The sequence below is a fragment of the Lepidochelys kempii genome, chromosome 7 (genome assembly GCF_965140265.1).
Source record: "Lepidochelys kempii isolate rLepKem1 chromosome 7, rLepKem1.hap2, whole genome shotgun sequence".
Classification (NCBI taxonomy): Eukaryota; Metazoa; Chordata; order Testudines; family Cheloniidae; genus Lepidochelys; species Lepidochelys kempii.
The window spans coordinates 37,748,435-37,767,080 of record NC_133262.1 but is presented as its reverse complement, the minus strand read 5'-3'; the positions used below and the strand labels follow the sequence as shown (position 1 = coordinate 37,767,080).

Sequence of the window (18,646 nt, the reverse complement as noted above, 5' to 3'; positions counted from 1 at the left end):
TACTCCCTTTTGACCAGGCACAGCTCCCTGCCATATGGTCTGATATCCCCAGCAAGCCTGTCTGCCTAAAGGCCAGTGCTTGTGTGTTGCTTTCTCTCTAAAGACTATAACAGGTGTGATTTACCAGTAATCCAAATTGTTCTTTCTAAGCAAGCAGGTTTATTCTTAAGGTTAAAGTATTACAGAGAACACATAATAAAAACAGCAAACCGGTTTAAACACACATGAAACGTAACAGGAATCATCTGTCAGTCTTAGGGGGCCCTTATAAGCCAAAGTCCTTCCAGTCCTTCAGCAGGATTGGGGCCACTTGGACAAAAGTTCATGTCCTTTTGCTGGATCAGAAAGAAGACCCGGTGTAAGTTCAAATTCAGCCTTTTTATACCAAAAACACTTTTTGTCTGGTCTCCTGAGGGGGCTAGTACCTCTCTGGACTTGTCCACAACTTGAATGATTTACTTTAATCATCCACTGCTTTTAGTTTCTGACAGAACTATGGTAACCCTCCCCCTCCCCAGAGTTTACTCTTGGGGGGGATTCTGTGTCACTGCACATGTGCATATTTCATGTGCTGCGCATATTTAATTTTTTTGTGTGGAAAATAGGTTCTGCTGAAAAGTTGCTGCAGTTCTGCCTTTTGCCCACCAGAGGGTTGCTGTGGCTCTAGAACAGAGCAGCCACTCCAGGCCAGTCCCATCTACAATAGGGAAGAGGCCTACCTTTTTCACAGGGCCAGTTGGGGTGGGTCAGGAGTCGGGAATATGGGGAGACAGACAGTGTGGGGCTTCTGGGGGGGGTCAGATGGGCGCATAAGGACTAGTGGGGGAGGACAGACTGGGGTGGAGGCACAGGGCTGGGGGGAGCAGGGAAGTGTAGGGCCACATGGGCCAGGAGGGGGTGGTGGGGTGCATGGCTACGGGGGAAGGGTGATGGCTGAGTGGGAGCACAGAGATACATGGGGACAGGGGATGCAAGGACACATGGAGATGAGGGGAAGGGTCTGGCTGAGGGGGTGCAGGGATACATGGGGACAGGAGGGAGGGGTGTAGCACCACATGGGGACATGGGGGTGGCTGAGTAGGGGCACAGACACATGGGGACTGGGAGGGGGTGCAGGCCCACATAGGGGTTGGGGGAGGGGATGTCTGAGTGGAGGTGCAGGGACACATGGGGATGGGGCAGATGTGCCTGACTGAATGGAAGAGGCAAGGGCAGCTAGGGTCTGCATGGGGGACTTTCCCTCCCCACCCCGCAAAAAAACCTGTACCATACTTTTCCTACCCATACCCAAAAACCCTTCAAGTTCATACCCAGGCTCTTTCCTAGCAATTGCTTCTCTTTCCCTCAGCTCCTCCATTACCCCTGATTCCCCCAAGCCTTTGTACTGCTTCTGAGGGGGTGCGGGAAATAAGGTTCTATACTGTAGTTTAAATGACTTATTACTCAGAGTTCTGTATTAGTATGACTAGCAAGGAATCTATTTGTCAAACATTTTCTGAATCTTTTTTGTTGTCTGTATTGTTACAGACATACTTGGTGACAGGTATTTTGAAATAAATTATCAAAATAATTGAAACGGTTGTGATTATACTGTTTTGAGACATAAAATATGCAGAATTTACAGAATTTTTAATTTTTTGGTGCAGAATTCCCCCGGGAGTAAGAGTTGCATACAATCCCTGGCCCACAGTGATACATAAACCGTTCATAACCTTAATATAATATGGTCCCTAAAGATACATGTGGTTGCAATATCTGTCATGTGTGCATTACTGTATTATTTGTATGGCACTATTGATGTTCATGGCATTTCATAGTATGCTCAAGAATGGACAGCATGTAAGCGAGTGACAGACTTGAAGAGAATTAAATATAATTGTTAGAAAAACCCTGAGGTGGAGAACTGCTACTTCCATTGTCCCCAATGAAGATATTTTAGAGTTAGATCAGTGCATTGTTACCAGATTTGCCCGTTGCTTTGGGGTACGCTCATTTATTAGGATTACTCTTCCGTGGGGGGACGACACTCTATAATTCTATCAATGTACTGTTTGTCACTTGTGTTCTCATACGGAGCTCTACTTCTCCCTTCTGCAAGTTCCCTCCCGATTGGAGCTATCTTACAGGACCTAGGTTCCCCAGGACTGTGTTTTTCCAGCTCCAGAATCAGGTGAATACACACACACAAGTTAACAGAGCGCATCTGAGAGGACCAGGTTAATCAGCACTCCCAAGCTGACCCCTTATATGCCCCTGGACTCATCGGGCTGGGTCGAGCAACACTTCCAAGCTGCCACCCTCATAAGCCCCAAGTTCAGCACGCCCCTATCCACACTTTCACATTACAATTGTTCTGGTAGTAACCCACAGGATTTTTGGGTGCTACAGGAATCTTTAGCTTAGGTACAAGGAGCGTTGCCTCAGAGAGAGAGAGAGAGAAACAACCAGCTTAACCATGAAAATTATTTATTGCCAGGTAATAATCCTACAAGAGGCGCCAAACAAAACAGTTATAATATTAAATCTAATTTAAATTTGGTTACAAAAGTTATGTTTAGAAAACTATAACTGACCACACAAGTCAGGGTCAGAAGACTATACCGAGAGAGAGCTGGCTTCTCACCACTCCGTGAAGCTTAAATTGATCAGGGTTCCCAGGTGGTGGTAGCTGAGGGTCTGGAGTGCTGGAGACAGGCAGAGCCCCCAGCACAATCAGTCAGGAGAAGATGAAGTCCCAGTGGAACTGATGTAGATTTTGGATCCAGGCATCAGAGCATTTACTTGAGCATGGGTAGGAGTTTTTGTAGGGGAAGAACAATAGTTCAAGGGAGAACACTAGATTTCTTTGTGGGTAAACTGATGGCTCAAGGGCATATACCAAAGTTGTTTTATTCAGGCTAGACAATAGGAGCAGATTATTCCTGGCTATGGGTTGTGTTCCTTCCAGAGAGCTCACAGTGCAATCAGGCAGCTTCAGTGTTTTGGATACCAATAAAGGATTTATTACTAGAATTGGTCTGATAACTACTGAGCTGGGTGTGTGCAGGGGTGGGTTCATTAACAGCTGGAGCAGAGATTCCCCATCATGCAGTGCTTTCCCGCTTTTCTGGTCCCATAGTTCAGTGCAGTTCTTGCCTTAGAATCTCTGTTCTCCATTCTGTATGCTAATGGAGGTACCTCCTTGTCCCATCTTAGATGCAAATGAGGCTAGGGGAGTTTCCTTAATCCTGTCACCCTTGTCTGAGGGGTTTAAGTGTGTCTTCCACTGCCTTTTCATTGCTTTTTGTAAGTCTTTCCTCTGGTTGGCTTTGGTTCAAGCAGAGGCTGGCAGGGGATTGGGGGGGAAGGTCTTTAGTGAGTCAGACAGGCTGTGCTCTGATTCCCCAAGAACACAGAGCTGATAGGTAACACCATGTTCATATAGACTAAAATTCCCATTGATTTCAGTGGGAGCAGAGTTAGGCCAATCTTGGGTGCTTTTGAAAAATCCATCTGTGTGTGTGTGTGTATCTATACACCATATTTGTATGTGTGAATAAGAGCACAGTGTAACTGCTGCTTTGCTAACGGACAGCAGGAGAGATCATAAACTGACAGGGCACACAATATTTTGATGTTACCACATCTGAATAAATGTCAGCAAACCTTTTTGTAATGGAATAGTAGTATTAAATTGAACACACTCTCTAAGAATATTGTTCTTTCAGCATTGTTTTGCAACTTTGGAGAAATCATTTAAATCTGCACTTTCAAAAGAGTCCGACATGGGGTTCTTCATTCTTTCCGTGCCCAATATGAAAGACGTATGACTTGATTTTCAAAGCTGCTGAGTAGCTAAAATCCAGCAGGTTGTCCAAAATGAGTGGACACTTGAAAATGTAGGCCTTAACCTCTGTGTAAAATGTGGATCCCATTTCGCAAGGCTGTTGTAAGGCTTAATGTTTGTAAAGTGCTTTGAGATCCTTGAAATGTGCTGTAGAAATCCTAAGTATTATTATCATCATCCATATTGTCTCTGAACAAATCATGATCCATAAGCTAATATATTGAATAAACAGGCTCATTAGTGGAAATCAAGAGTTTGCCACATTAACTGTTAGCTTCCTGGAATAACAATGATTGTGCATTGAACTAGATCTTAGTTTTTGTGGCACTTTATTACATTGTTTTCTGTTTTTAGGTATGATCACACCAGACCATCTGGGTCTGGTGGTGCAGTGGGTACTGTGCCACCCAGCCTTTCTTCACCATCGTTCAACAGCCCTAACCCTCTGCCAGAGCATAACATGCCTGTAATCAAGAGCAAAACACATGAGCCTGGAAAACGCAAAAAGAGAACATTAGTGCTTAGGGATAGAGGTGAGTAGGAGCAGTTAATGTCAGTTCTCTTCACTTTTCCTGGCTTGCTGATTTTTAGCAGTAGTTCTGTTGCTTTCCATTATTTGCTTTTCATCACTTCCATTTCAGTGATGGCTATAAAGGGTGTGTTTGCATTTGTAACATGGATAGGGCATAATCCTACAAACATTTATGCATGTTAGTAATTTTACTCATGTAAATAGTCAACTTTTGCCCCACACATCCCACTGATGACCTTCCTATGCCCCTCAGGCACCAGCATTAAGGGAGCCCTTCCATTGCTGATGCCCCAGCACAGAGGGACTGAGCTCCCACTTGCCCCAGACCTCCTTTTACTATACACATACCCAGCCTGGTCTCACCAACTGCCCCCCCACAAACCTCTCCCTCTGTGCATCCCCATTCACAATCCTCTGTGAGATTGCAGTGCTGAATCCTCCCTGTTGCAGCCCTGCAGAGCCCCAGATCTCCTCTGCTGGCCAGTCTTCCTACCCAGGGCCTCTGTGCTAAGGCCAGCTGGATAGCAGTGTCAGAGAACAGAAATAGTAAATAGACCATAATCTCTGCTTTTCCTTTCACCATAAGCTGTTTTATTTCTGTATGAGGGGCATAGCTTTGTGTTTAAATTGAAGAAGTGGACGGTGTCGGAGACGATGTGAGAATGAATGTGTGTAGGAAGTTTGGGGTTTCTGATTGCTGATCTCGTATCTAGAGGAGCCTGACAATTGTTATCTAGGGGAACCTGAAATTTCACAAAAGGCTTATTGGCAGGGGAAACAGGTGAAGGTATCAGAGTTAAAACCCCTCATATCGCCCTGCCAACCTCCCCCACATCCCAAAAAATAGAAAATTCAGTTGGTCAATGGAGGGACCATGTGTTAATTGTGGTGAGTGAATTCAATCACTTAAAATGTGAAATAGGACTTTAAACATGTTCTAAGTGAAAATCTGTGCAGTTTTAGCTTAGCTTCTATAATACTTAAGATGAAAATGCATGATATGCTGTACTTGGTATCTTCAAGCTTTACAGTGGGTAGTTTAAGGCTGTAAAGCTGGATAATTTGGAGATTGAAGCTGCTAAATACATAAGCTCAGCAGGTGAAAAGGTTTAACTATTAACAAGGAAACTATAATTCAGCAGGTAACTGCTGTTTTTATGCTCCTGTGGTCTTTCATGCTACATACTATGCTTTTTCTTTAAGATTTATGTGGTTGGAGTGAAGAACAGGTGAGACTCAGTACCGTGAGTGATCCAGTGTGTTGCAGTGACAAAAATGATAATCTGGAAGTGAAGCCCCATTCGTATTTAGAAGCTATTTGCAGTGGGCTCGAAGAAGATTCAGTGGCTGGAAGTTCCTATACTGATGGACAGCAGCTATGTCCCTATGCAGCAGCTGGGGAATGCCAGTTTGGTGACCAGTGTCTTTACCTCCATGGAGATGTGTGTGAAATCTGCGAATTGCAAGTACTTCATCCCTTTGACCCAGAGCAGAGGAAGGCTCATGAGAAGGTAAAGATTAACATAATTTAAACTTGGGTCTAAAACATGATATAAATATGCTTGTTCTAAAGCCCACAGACACTTGTGTGTTACAGGCTATTTGTGTATATACTTATTTAATTTAGATTTAAAATAATTGAGAGACCTATTGAACGCTCTAGTCACCCAAACTTGTCGTCGATACAACAAAATACCAGCTGCATTAAAATAAACATCCAACAGGAATTTAGCCAGCCATCTGTAGAAACTCTTTTTCACCTTTTTCATCATTGTGGGAAGAATCCCCTTGACTCTCTCTAAAAACCCTCTCAAACATATGGCTTTTGCAGCATGCCTAAAAGGTCACCAGGTTCTCTAAACTCTACTTGTACTCCTTCTTCTAGACCACGCTGACCTGAGACAACCAACTCATTTCACATAATCCACCACAGTGCAATCAGATGATAACATCTAGTCACTGCTGATATTAGCTGTAATTTGAGGTCAGGAAAGGTGCTGCATCCCACTGCTACTCTCCTGAGCCATCCAGTCCCAATTTGGATAGGATTTTGGGCTCAGTTCACTTCAGTTATATTGAGCTCTCTGTACCTCTTGTCGTCCAAATCTGTTAATCAGAGGCAAGTCAGCTGCTCATAGTACAATTGGTTCTCTTGCATATACAGTAGCTTTGCAGTAGCTTTGTTAGTAAAAGCTGTTTAATACACTTGTATTATAGGTAGAGCTGGTAGCACTGCATATAGCTAAGAATGCCCAACACTTTTCATTATAAGCCCCTGTTTTCAGCAGCTTATAACTTTGCCAAACTGTAACTGTTTGGCTGAAATTTTCCATATTGGGTATCTTCCCTCAAGCTTAGTTTTTTTTTTGGAAAATTTTAGCAAAAATGATTCAGCTGTTTCAGAGAATGAAATTAGGGGAAAATTTATTAAAAATTCTTACAACTGTTTTGCTGAGACTCTCTAGGGCCTCTGCTTTGGAGCAAGGGCTTCGAATTTGGCAGGGAGCTTGCCTTTCTTAAGGATGTGGTTTTGTTGTTCCTGTGGAGGGGAGTGTAAATTTGTTTGTTATAAGCCTTTGGGGAAAAAAAAAAATCTCATGTTGCACACATTCAATAAGGAATTGTTAGTTTGGCAGCTGAACTCTTCCAAGATTCCTTCTGTAGTGAGTGTGCTCCAGTCCAGGGCTGGTGTGTGTGTGGAGAGGGGCGAGCAGTCCTTTGCCCAGCAATTAGTGTGTGCTTCTGTGGCATGGGGCACTGGCAATGAGAGCCAAAGACAAACACCTATCTCCTCAGTGTTCCCTCTGCTGGCATTGAGGCAGCATAGTGCGGGAACAGCATGATTAGAATGCACAGTTGACATGAGCTGGATCTGGGCCAGGCAGATGGAGGGAGTAGATTAGTACTGGCAGCTGGTAGGAGACAAGGATAGGCTGAGTAAGGGGGCTGGGACTGGAATGAGGAGCCAGAATGGGGAGACTGGAAAAAAGCCTGTGGGTGGACATGAGAGTTCAGGTTTCAGGGGGAGGGAGGGGCAGAAGGGTTTGTAACCACCAGAATACAGTTCCCTTCAGCATCTGGAATGGAACCTGAGATTCCTGAGTCTCAGTATTCCTCTGTTGTCAACAAATACTTATGAAACCCACTGGCGTCCCTCATCCCCCTTTAGTGCTGGCCCACACAAAGGATGACAACCCTACTGCTTCTATCATTTATTCTGTTGTTCAACTGGCTGAGGTCTGTGCAGTGGTTCCAGCCTGGCTGATGACCTATGGGGGTGTCAATATGATGCCACGTGTTGGAATTCCTACATTTTGATTGATTAAAAAAGAAAAATCATCTAGGAAATTGCATCTAAAAAATTGTTAACAGAATGTTATGGTTGTAAAGACAAGCACTCAAAAGTTACAAAATGCCTGGGAAAAGTAATATCACCTTGCTTCACAGGAATATTATGAAAATAAATCCATGTTCGTGAAGCATTCGGATATCATAGTGATGAGCTCCCTGAAGAATTTAATAGAAAACTCCCTAAAGAAATTAATAATTCTGTATTCAGATCAGGGTTTAAATAGTGTGCAATAATAAGGCCTGGGGCCACACAGTGAACGAGCATAAAACAATATTGAAAGCTGCTCATTCAGTAAGCACCATAATTCTGTGCACTGAGTAAGGCCTGTCCCCTGTGGAAAAAAACGATTGTGATCATGTAATTAAAGGCTGTATCCTAATGCATACTCAAGGGGTGTGAATTACGGTTGCACAGCAATCTACATTTTTTGTGGGCTGGAATTTGCAACCTTAGTGCTCTTTTAACGTCTTTTGGGGGATGTTTTATAAAACAAAAAGCATGAACTACATTCTTAACGGAGTTAAGTGTACTAGTACTATGTTTTTTTTTCTTTATACATGCCTTCCATAGATATTTGTGTTTTACAAGCTAGAAGCCTTGTGCAAATATGGCAGAGACCCAAAGTAACTCTTTGATTCTGTTTTATGACCTAGATGTGCATGGCAGCATTTGAACACGAGATGGAGAAGGCCTTTGCCTTTCAGGCAAGTCAGGACAAAGTATGCAGTATCTGCATGGAAGTGGTGTATGAGAAACCATCGGCCTCGGAGAGAAGGTTCGGAATCCTTTCCAACTGCAATCACACCTACTGTTTGTCCTGCATCCGGCAGTGGAGGTGTGCCAAACAGTTTGAGAATCTAATCATAAAGTAAGTATATGTTAACTTTGTGGTCAACCAGTGGGACTTATGTCCACCCAGATCACACTGTCTATTGTAGCTTGTCATTCAGGTGTTCTCTTCTATAGACTTTTTGACTAGACGCAATGCTATTACTTTCATATCAAACTAAGTATGTTCACAAAGAGAAATTCTGTGGCCCTAAAAATGCTAATGTGTCCAATACTGAGATTGTGATGAAAATCCTGACTCCACGTGCCAAGGAGGTACAGTATCTTAGGCCTTGTATACGCTACCGTGGTAAGTCAACCTAAATTATGCTACTCCAGCTACGTGAATAACATAACTGGAGTCGACGTAGCTTAGGTCGACTTAATGCGGTGTCTACACCTCGCTGCGTCGAAGGGAGACGCTCTCCCATTGACTTATTTTACTCTACTCGTTCGGTGAAATACTGGAGTCAACTGGACAGCACTCTGCTGTCCATTTAGCAGATCTTTACCAGAGTCGCTAAATCAACCCCCGCAGCATTGATCACAGCAGCCTTGATCTCTGGTAAATGTAGACATGGCCTTAGTTAAGAATTGAAAACTGCTGTCACCTTATTTGTACACATTCAATTACTGGATTGCACATAAATTCTAACTATTGTCATGCTCACGCTGAACGCTCATTTGGATACTCTATTGATCATGCATTTATTCTGTATTTGGCCAATGCCTTTGTCGTATCTGCTGTTCTAGCTCCTATATAAATGCATTTAAAGCTTGATTCTCTTCAGAATAGAAATACAGGAAAATGTAAGAATCCAACTGATACCACAAAAGAGGAAACTTGCCTTTTCCCCTGGAACTCCTTAGAAAACTACAGATGTCTCAGGGAAAACTTTTTTTGAAAAATATTTTCCATTCTTATAGTGAAGTGGGTTGTATTCCCCATGTCCTTCACAAGGAGTTTGCTACAGTGAAATTTAGCATATTGGAAGCTGCTTGTAGTAGAGTAATGCTCCCAATGGGCATTCACTGTGAGAAGCTCAGTCTGTGACAGGAAATGAGGCTGCCAAATGGTTTTCGCAATCGTTCCCCCTGAGCCAATATTGACAAATGTTTTCAGCATTTTCAGAAAGTAGATCTGAAACTCTTAAACTACTTGTGACCTCATCAACCTTCTGAAAAGATATTAGGAAAAGGGAATGGAAATAATCTTAAAAGAAGTTCTGGCTGAAAGACTGGATGGTTCATTGGGCTGGTAATGGGACATAAAAGCCTTTTGTCAGCTTGTTGGTTGTCACTAGAAATTATCTGATGGCTGTTAGGTGTTCCCTGTGAAATCACTTGGGTTCTTGATCTGGTTCTAATGAACGTGTCCATCTCACAAGACCACTAGTTAAACTGGACTGCTTATTGCAATCTTAGTAGACAGGCCAAGTATCAATCTTCTCCTTTGCCCTATTTCGCTGCTGTAGTTCTTTTACAGAACAGGGATTGAGGTACCTGAAAAGTGTCTAATGTGGTTTGGATACCTTAGGTTTCAAGGAAAAAAATCATGGTCTGCACTGATCAGGAAAAGCATGCTTTCTATTCAAACACTGATTGAACTGTAGTTTAGACCAAACCTGATTGGGTTGAACTGGTTTACTTCAGTTGAAACTTTAATTTATAAAAACTTGTAAGTACAGTATACATCGGGGTGGGCAAACTACAGCCCATGTCCAGCCTTTCAGACCTTTTAATCCAGCCCTTGAGTTCTCGCCAGGGAGCGGGTTTGGGGGCTTGCACCCACTCCACGCATGCGATGGAACTGTGCAGCTTGCGGAAGCAGCAGCATGTCCCCCCTCCCGCTCCTAAACGTAGGGGCAGCCAGGGAGCTCCGCATGCTGCCCCTGCCCCGCAACTCCTATTAGCTGGGAACCAGGGCCAGTGGGAGCTGGAGCTGCAGGGGTGGTGCCTGTGGATGGGGCAGAGTGCAGAGCTGCCTGGCCAGCACCGCACCTCTGCATAGGAGCTGGAGTGGGGACATGCTGCTGCTTCCAGGAGCTGCTTGGAGTAAGCACTGCCCAGATCCTGCACCCCTGACCCTTCTCCCATTCCCCAACCCCCTGACTCAGCCCTGATTTCCCCCTCCTGTCCTCTGAATGCCTCAGTCCCAGCCCAGAGCACCCTCCTGCACCTCAAACCCCTCATTCCCAGAGCTCACCCCTGCACGCTGAACCCCTCATTTCTGGCCCCACCCTGGAACTTGCACTCCCAGCCCAGAGCCCGTACACCCTCCCATACTCCAAACCCCTCTGCTCCACCCAGAGCTGGCTTCTGCACCTCAAACTCCTCATCCCTGGCCTCAGCCCAGAGCTCGCACCTCCATCCAGAGCCCTCATCCCTGGCCTCAGCCCAACCTCCTGCCCCAGCCTGGAGCCCCCTCCTGCACCCTGAACTCCATTTCTGGCCCCACCCCAGAACCTGCCCCCCCTCACCCCCCCCAAGTTGGAGCCCTCACCCCCTCCTGCACCTCAACCCCCAATTTTGTGAGCATTCATGGCCTGCCATACAATTCCCATACCCAGATGTGGCCCTCAGGCCAAAAAGTTTACCCACCCCAGGTATACACTGTAATCAGCTATGATATGCTTTGATGCTTCAATATGAAAGATCCAATTCCCCTTTCTCCACTTGCTGTTTATGACTAGTTGTTGAGAAATATCTATTCTCAGCAAGGTGTATGTACACTTATTTTCTTTTCATTACCCATTTAAGATCCTGCCCACAGTGCCGAGTGACATCAGAGTTTGTAATTCCTAGCGTATACTGGGTAGAAGACCAAAACAAGAAAAATAAGCTGATTGAGGCATTTAAGCAGGGAATGGGGTAAGTTCACTAGCCATAATTATTTTTTGTTAAATAAACTGAAAAGGTTGTAGACCAAGGTATTCAGTAGCCTCTTTTTAAAATGTTTTCTTTAATACTGTACAAAACGTACCTTATGGAATGTAATTGTGTGTACACACACACACACTATTCATATCCAGTGACTTCAGTGGTAGTTGAAGGAACTCGTATCTAACTTTGATTTTCCCCTGAACATCATGAATTTAATTTTCATTTCAGCTAGGCTAATAGCCTCTGAAAATATCCCTCATGATTAAATTAGAAATTCCCCAAGCTCCAGGTGGAATGTTAATAATTCTACTTTCCAAAATTGGCTGTTGAGGATATTTTTGTTCACTTTCCAAAACTACATTTAGATAACATCTGCTGATTTTTATTACTCAGCTATAACTACTTTGATTATCATACTCTTGTATCGTTGAGGGGAAAAAACCAAAGTTGTCACTGAACTGACTTTTATGATGTTTGTTTCTTTTTCTCTAATCAGTAAAACTTCAGAGTTGTTGAGGGATTTGTTGTTGTAATACCATCTGCAAATGTAAAAATAATTACATGCGTGATAAGTTTTATTGAACAATTAGACTTGACTGGTGGTCAGACCATTGGAGGTATGCAGTAAAGGATGGTGCTGTATCAACCTAACAAACCTCTACTTGCTCACTTGCCTGTGATAAATGAGGTTTTTTTTGATGGGAGGGTAAATTATCATTACTACTTTCATTATCATTGATTGCCATTATATGAAGTGTGAGTAAAATAAATCTTTGTATTGGGCTAGTAAATTTTCAACCCATTTTGGAATGCTAAAAGCTGAGTGATGATACACTACCTGAAGTGCATTAATCCCCTGGAGACACACTATTTGCGGTGCTTGTTCTGGAATGGTTCCATAAAAAACCTGGGTGTTTACTTGGCACTGTCAACAAGTGCGTAACATACATTTCCAAAGCACCCATCATGTTAGTACGTGGGTACTTCTTGTTCAATTCGCCTAGCATGGGGGAGCATCATCTTTCACAAGAAAGGGAGTTTAGAGAAGGGGTGGTGATGGCACTTGTGTAAGGGTTGCTTGCATTCTTTCAGGAAAATATTAACTGTCTCTGTTAGTAGTGGCCCAGGAGATCCCTTCTACTAGCTTTGATATAACAAGAGGGCAGATACCCAGTTTAGAAGTGGTAGTGTTGAGTTGATCTCATGAGTCTTGTTTTTATAGCAGAAGACATGTCTTCACTCATAGGATGGTCTTCTGATTTTGGATGGTGTTTCACTGTAGATGTAGGCAGAGTTAAGCTATTAGGGTGACACTAACAGTGCCTTTTTTTATTCATTTAATTTAAACACTTTTTAAAGTGTTTAAATTAAACTTAAATTTAGAATTTCCTGTCTTCTCAATTTGTTTAAAACAGAATGCTATTTATTTATTTTTCCTGTGGTTCTGGAGGCCTAACTTTAAGACCAACTCTAACTTAATTTTGTCTGGGAATTTCAGTAGGTTTTGCCAGATTCCTGTGACACCCTATCTACTCTGCGTTTAGTAAATGCATGGGTTTTCGTCCAGATATCTATAATGCTATAAATCTGGATTATAATTGGACAGACTTTCTAAGATATGCCTGATGCAGCAGTTGTGATGCCAACCTGGGAATGCCATGTTCACTGGTCCATCACTCTTCAGGATCAGAAGTTCTGCCTGAATCCATGAGGTTCTTGTGCCAGTAAAGAGACCACAAGAAATTCATCTAATTCAAAAAATCCAGCCACTATGGACCCCGAAAGAATCAAAGGCTAACTAGTGCTTGCCACAGCCAAAAACAAATTTAGTTTCTGATCTGATTTTTAGATATCATGAGCTTTTTTAAAATGGAAACTTCAAAAGAAGTACTAACACCTCATTTAAAATAAACAAACCACACAGCTCCAAAACACACTTTTGATTTGCCTTCATAAAATTCTATCCTGATATAAAATAACATGTGAAACTTAATGAGAGTAGCTTCAATAGTAAGCATGGAATGAAAAAAGTCTCTCTCCAAATACAAGCTGTTAAAATCATTGAACAAAATCTTGCCTGCATTAATTTCTTGGACTATTACTTCTTTGAAATTCTTTATTTTTTCCTATTTCACCACTTTTCTTTCATTAAGCCTGGACAAAATGAAACTACTGGATATCATCTCCTGACTCGTTCACTAGTATCTGTAATATTTGGGTTGCAGGTGTTAAACAGTTCTCTGATTTTTGGTTTTGCAGAAGCTAAATTTTGGACTTAGTCATGTAAGTGTAAACTTTTGAAAGCTATTTCATTTTAAAGGTACAAATAGTGAGTGATAGGCAAGACAGTGACATGGCGTGTATTTATTAAGTAAATCTTGATAGCTGTTTCTATTTATTACTTCCAGCAGGGGTCTCTGTAGACAGTTGAGAATGCAACTTAATGCTGATGCAATAGAAGTGGAAAAGTAAGATTGGTAGATTATATTTGATTTAGATTTAGTCTGTCCTGCAGTCTTTTGCAGAGCTGACCATGTAAAAAGTAGCCTATTGTTAATTTTTTTCTCGATCTTGTTCTTCCTAAGAATACAGTACATTGCCCATATGACAGGGATGAGTTTTCCATTTCAACATTAATAACTGCATAAATATCAGTGACATTATGATCATAATCCAAAGTATGGCATGGTGATTTAAGTGCTAGAATAGTTTTTAACCACACTTTCTGTACAAAAAAATCACCTTTGGGCTAGGACTAGTGGGAAATTTCAGCCTAAACAGTGAATTTTTCAGTTAGTAAGCACTTTGCCTTGTAGTATTGGGTCTTAAGGTTTTAACTAACTAGCTTTCTATTAAAAGACCCAGTGTAAAATTTTCAAAAGTAACATAAGAGTTTGTCTCATTAAAAGTAAATAGGATTTAAGCAACTTCACAAATTGTATCCCAATTCTAGGTAATACTTAGAATTTCCAGGCTTTCAAATGGGTGAACACTACAGTGTTTGGTAGAAATTGCATAAAGACACTACCTGTCTGTTTACGTTCAAATTAATTTTAGCAACATATCAACACTGCATGGACTATTCACATATCTTTAGAGAAACCACTACTTAACATCATTTCCAGAAATGCTGTCATTTGGACTGTAAGGCCTTTCTTTGCTCAGCCACTGAAATGTTGATGCCACAGGAAACTGAAAGCTGAGTGGGGAAGGGATTTTTAAAGTTCTTTAAAACATCTATGTTAGAGCTGTGCCTAGCAAATATCTGGAAAAAGATTAAATGCTGCCCCTGCAGTTAAGGTGTAGGCCCACAATTTACATCCTGAGAACCCCAAGAAGTTTACCATCAAAACCAGAGAAGACTAGACTTCACATTCTTGAGATCTTCATTTAAAAAAAAAAAAAGCAGGAATCCCATTGTGTAAAAGTGATTATTTGCAGATCATTTTAATGTTTGTAGGACAAGAAACAGTACCTACATATCTGTGCTAAGTCTCAAACTGTTACTGTTTTCCAGTTGAACCTTTTGTATACATGCAGGGTATAGTCTCAAACAGTTTTTTAAAAGAAAAGTCTTTTTCTAGCAACTGTGTGTGTTCTTAAAGAAGGAAGAAGTATTTGTTGTGAAGATGGTGAACTTCAGTTTAATGCTACTGCAGTAGCGCACAGTCTACTAAGAAGAATTCATTAGCTCACATCTCCATTTTTGGAGTTGCTGTTACTGTACATTGTTTGAAGTTAGGCTGGTGTCTGGTTTGGGTAGAGAGAGGACCAGAGCTGAAGCTGTTTGGGTGACCTCAACTGCAAGGTCATTTTAATTAGTTGAGTGAGCTTACCTGCATGCTTATGTGGATTACCATTTTTTGTTTGCCTTTAATTTGAATTTTCAGATCTTCTGCAGGTTCCCCCTACACCACTCCAAAATAAAAAAGTAAGGATAGATATTTGAAGCCTTAATCCAAGGTTAAGTGTAGTGCCTGGCTCTCTCTATATATGATTAAGGCATTTTAACACATGGTTAGATGGGTACTTCTTAGACAATTGGAAGTTCATGCTGTAAATCACTTCAATAGCAGTTTTCTCAAGGAATTAACTCTTACAGATAATATAGAGGTAATCAAACATAACTTTTTGAAAAATTTGCTTAAACATTATCAGTTTACACAGGTAAACTTTACTGATAGGTTTTAGTAATGTAAAATAAGTTATTTATACTGAAAATATCCATTTCTTAGCCAAGGAACTCAGCAGGCAATCTCTGAGTCATTCTTCATTAAAAGTTTATTTAAAAAAAAAAAACATACACACACCAAACAGTGGTAGAACAAAAGAAAGCAGCAAGTCCTGGAAAATGAAAAGCAGGAAGTCAAGGCCAGTTTTCTACTGTAAAGCCAAATATACTAGGTATATTTATTACCTCTGCTTGTTTTGTAATTTTGACAACAGCTTGTTTAAATATAGTATCATGGAGCCTGCTTGTTCAGCTGGTCCTAATCCATTATATTACAGTTAGGTCTTAAACAATTGAGTTACACCATAAATGAATATTTGTTTTTGTAAATCTAAATTATTTTCTCTCATGGTTTTCCTTTTCTGATTTCCTCCAATAGAATGCTTGTTTGTGAAGAGCAGGATTGTCAACAAAGTACTTAGTTGTGTCACCACTTTAAAACCATTGCAGATTATATGTCAAGAGTCTGCTGCTCATTAAATTGTTCTGCTGGCTTCACCTGAATCAGCTGAGCAATAAAGCTGGTGGAAATTTTTCCAATTTCTTAATCTACTTTTTGCTTTAAAAAATGTGCAGGAGAGGGAGGACACTTGATGGTGGCTTTTCAACCAGTTCTACTGTTCAATTGGTTCAGGTGTAGAGCTCCTCAGCATGCTGAACTCTTTAGTACAATTCCTGTTCTTCATAAAAGGAGTTTGTTTAAAGATCTTTGAAAAACACACAAGTGTGGAAAAGTGAAGGGCGACATTTCCCCAAACCATTCTTTTGTTGTACAAGAGGGGAAAAATGATTTGGCACTAATCTGTCTGACTGCTGATTGTATATAACCATTGGTATTTGAAAAAACAAACTTTCAACCTACATTTCTCCAATTAAAGTTAAAATTTGCACTTGCTTTCATACATTTTTACTTCATGTAGGTCTGTAGTGAAATGTTCCTGTTACCGATTTATAGATAACATAACTTCAGTTAAATCCTGAGACTTGAAGTACATAAAAGGACATGTAGTTCTTCAGCTATCCTTTAGCCAAATTATCAAGTACATTAAACTGATCGGAGCAACTTTTTGTCTTAGTCTGTTACTGGGAAATGTAACTTCTTATGTAGCAAAGCAGGTATCTTAAGTTACAAACACAGATGAAGGATTATTCTGGTTGCAATGTTAAAGTGCATGTTTTATGTTAGTTTGTAAACTGAATCAATCTCACCAGAAAAGTTGAGTGCCTCCTCCCACCATGTGTATAAATTTAAAACACTCAACTTCTGTTTTCATTTTATACTGAAGGTTAAATAGTGCTTTGGATTCTTTTCTCCCCCAAAGGTACTAACTGAATGTGATAATTATTTAGTTTTGAAGGAGTAAACTTGACTTCCCCTGAGCTTTCTACTTCAGCTGTTGCTGTGATCATTGCAGTGTCATGACTTGGCTTCACCACCTAGAACAAGAGTCTTTTTGTTGCTTTATGATGATAAAGATTAGAGTGCTTAAATGTAGGGCAGCAGGGACTGAGATCAGTACTGTATTCCTCAGAGGGATGAGCAGGTCTCTTTGCTTTTAAAAAATCCTTTCAGACACTGCAGTAACTGTATTTTTTGATTCTGGAACCATTGAGCTGATCCTGCTTGACTGGGAGAAGAGTCATAGGAATTTTAAAAAATGGGTAGATAGCCCTGGAAAAGCTGCTCAGTTCACTCTCCTGTCCCCAAGAAACAGCTTTCGTTTTTACCATCATCTAAAGGAACTATTACTCTTTCTTTCAGGAAAAAGGCCTGCAAATATTTTGAACAAGGAAAGGGAACCTGCCCATTTGGAGGAAAATGCCTTTACCTTCATGCTTACCCTGATGGGACACGAGCTGAACCTGAGAAACCACGAAAACAGCTGAGTTCAGAGGGGACTGTGCGGGTAAGCAGATTCATTTGCTTGAAAGCCCCACTTGAATATAAGCTGCCCTTTTATAGAAGGGCATGATTTCTCTCTACGGAGGCAAATTTAAGAACTTTGCTCTAAAAACACCTTTTAGGCACCCAACTTGACACTGATTGTGAATTTGTCTGAAAACCAGAATGAGTTTCTTTATACTTAACATTTTTCAAGACCTCTGAGCTCAGTGGGGGAACTCTCTCTGTGTACTCAGAACCTCATCTTTTAGCAAATTCCTGATCCTGTAGCTGTTACCCATATCTCCCATTGTCTTTGATGGGATTTACACAGGGGGAAGTATTGCAGGATCAGCTCCCTCATTTAAGCTGCAAAAATATTCTTATGTGCAGGAGTTAACTTCTCCTTACAAAAAACTCTTAATTTCATCTGTTTTAAGACCAGCTCAATGGACCATGACTCAGCAAAGAATTGTAGAAAACATTCTGAGGGAGTTATACAGGTGCACATACAGCTGAAATTAGCAGGCCTAACAAACCTTAGAGGCATGAGCTAACTAAGCCTGGACATCACCTGTCTAGGTGACCAAGAAAATAAGAGGGGGAGCTGTTCTCTAAATAACTTGACATTTCATGTGTAGAAAACAGTGCTGGTGTTATCTCCCCTTCCCAAGCTGTAGGTAAAGCCTGCTCCATATGTGAGCAACACACCATGACCACCAGCTAATGGTAAGAAACAATTCCCCACCCCTTTATTTAGGCGTAGCCTGAGCTAGTCTTCCCCCCCCCTTTTTTTTTCTGAAGTTGATCATTAAAACTTGATGGGAGAAGTAAAATAAAGTATTTTTGACCTGACTGCAGTTATACCAGTGTACAGTCTTTCCCAAAGCAGACATCTAATGCATTCTCAGAATGCCTCAAACTGACCTTTTTATTTCTGTTTTCACAGTTCTTCAATTCTGTTCGGCTTTGGGATTTTATTGAAGACAGAGAAAGTAGGACTATGCCCCATGCTGAAGATGAAGTGACAGAGCTTGGAGAGCTTTTCATGCACCTCTCTGGGGCAGATCAAGAGTCTGCCACTCCTCAATAAAGAGAACTAAGGAACAAAA

At 41.4% G+C, this 18,646-nt stretch overlaps 1 protein-coding gene across 4 annotated transcripts in view; it reads left to right on the top strand.

Moving 5' to 3' along the window:
* The window catches only part of MKRN2 (makorin ring finger protein 2), a 22,966-nt gene extending 4,320 nt beyond the window's left edge, over positions 1–18,646 (top strand). For 3 of the 4 annotated variants that reach the window (XM_073352246.1, XM_073352245.1, XM_073352247.1), the window contains 6 exons: positions 4,181–4,359; positions 5,562–5,869; positions 8,364–8,578; positions 11,299–11,409; positions 17,415–17,559; positions 18,484–18,646. In XM_073352246.1, coding sequence (XP_073208347.1) covers positions 4,181–4,359; positions 5,562–5,869; positions 8,364–8,578; positions 11,299–11,409; positions 17,415–17,559; positions 18,484–18,627 — 1,102 coding nt within the window. In that variant the 3' untranslated portion in view covers positions 18,628–18,646. Of the gene's footprint in view, positions 1–2,098; positions 2,171–4,180; positions 4,360–5,561; positions 5,870–8,363; positions 8,579–11,298; positions 11,410–17,414; positions 17,560–18,483 lie in introns of all 4 variants that reach the window. The other variant, XM_073352248.1, reaches the window with a different exon arrangement.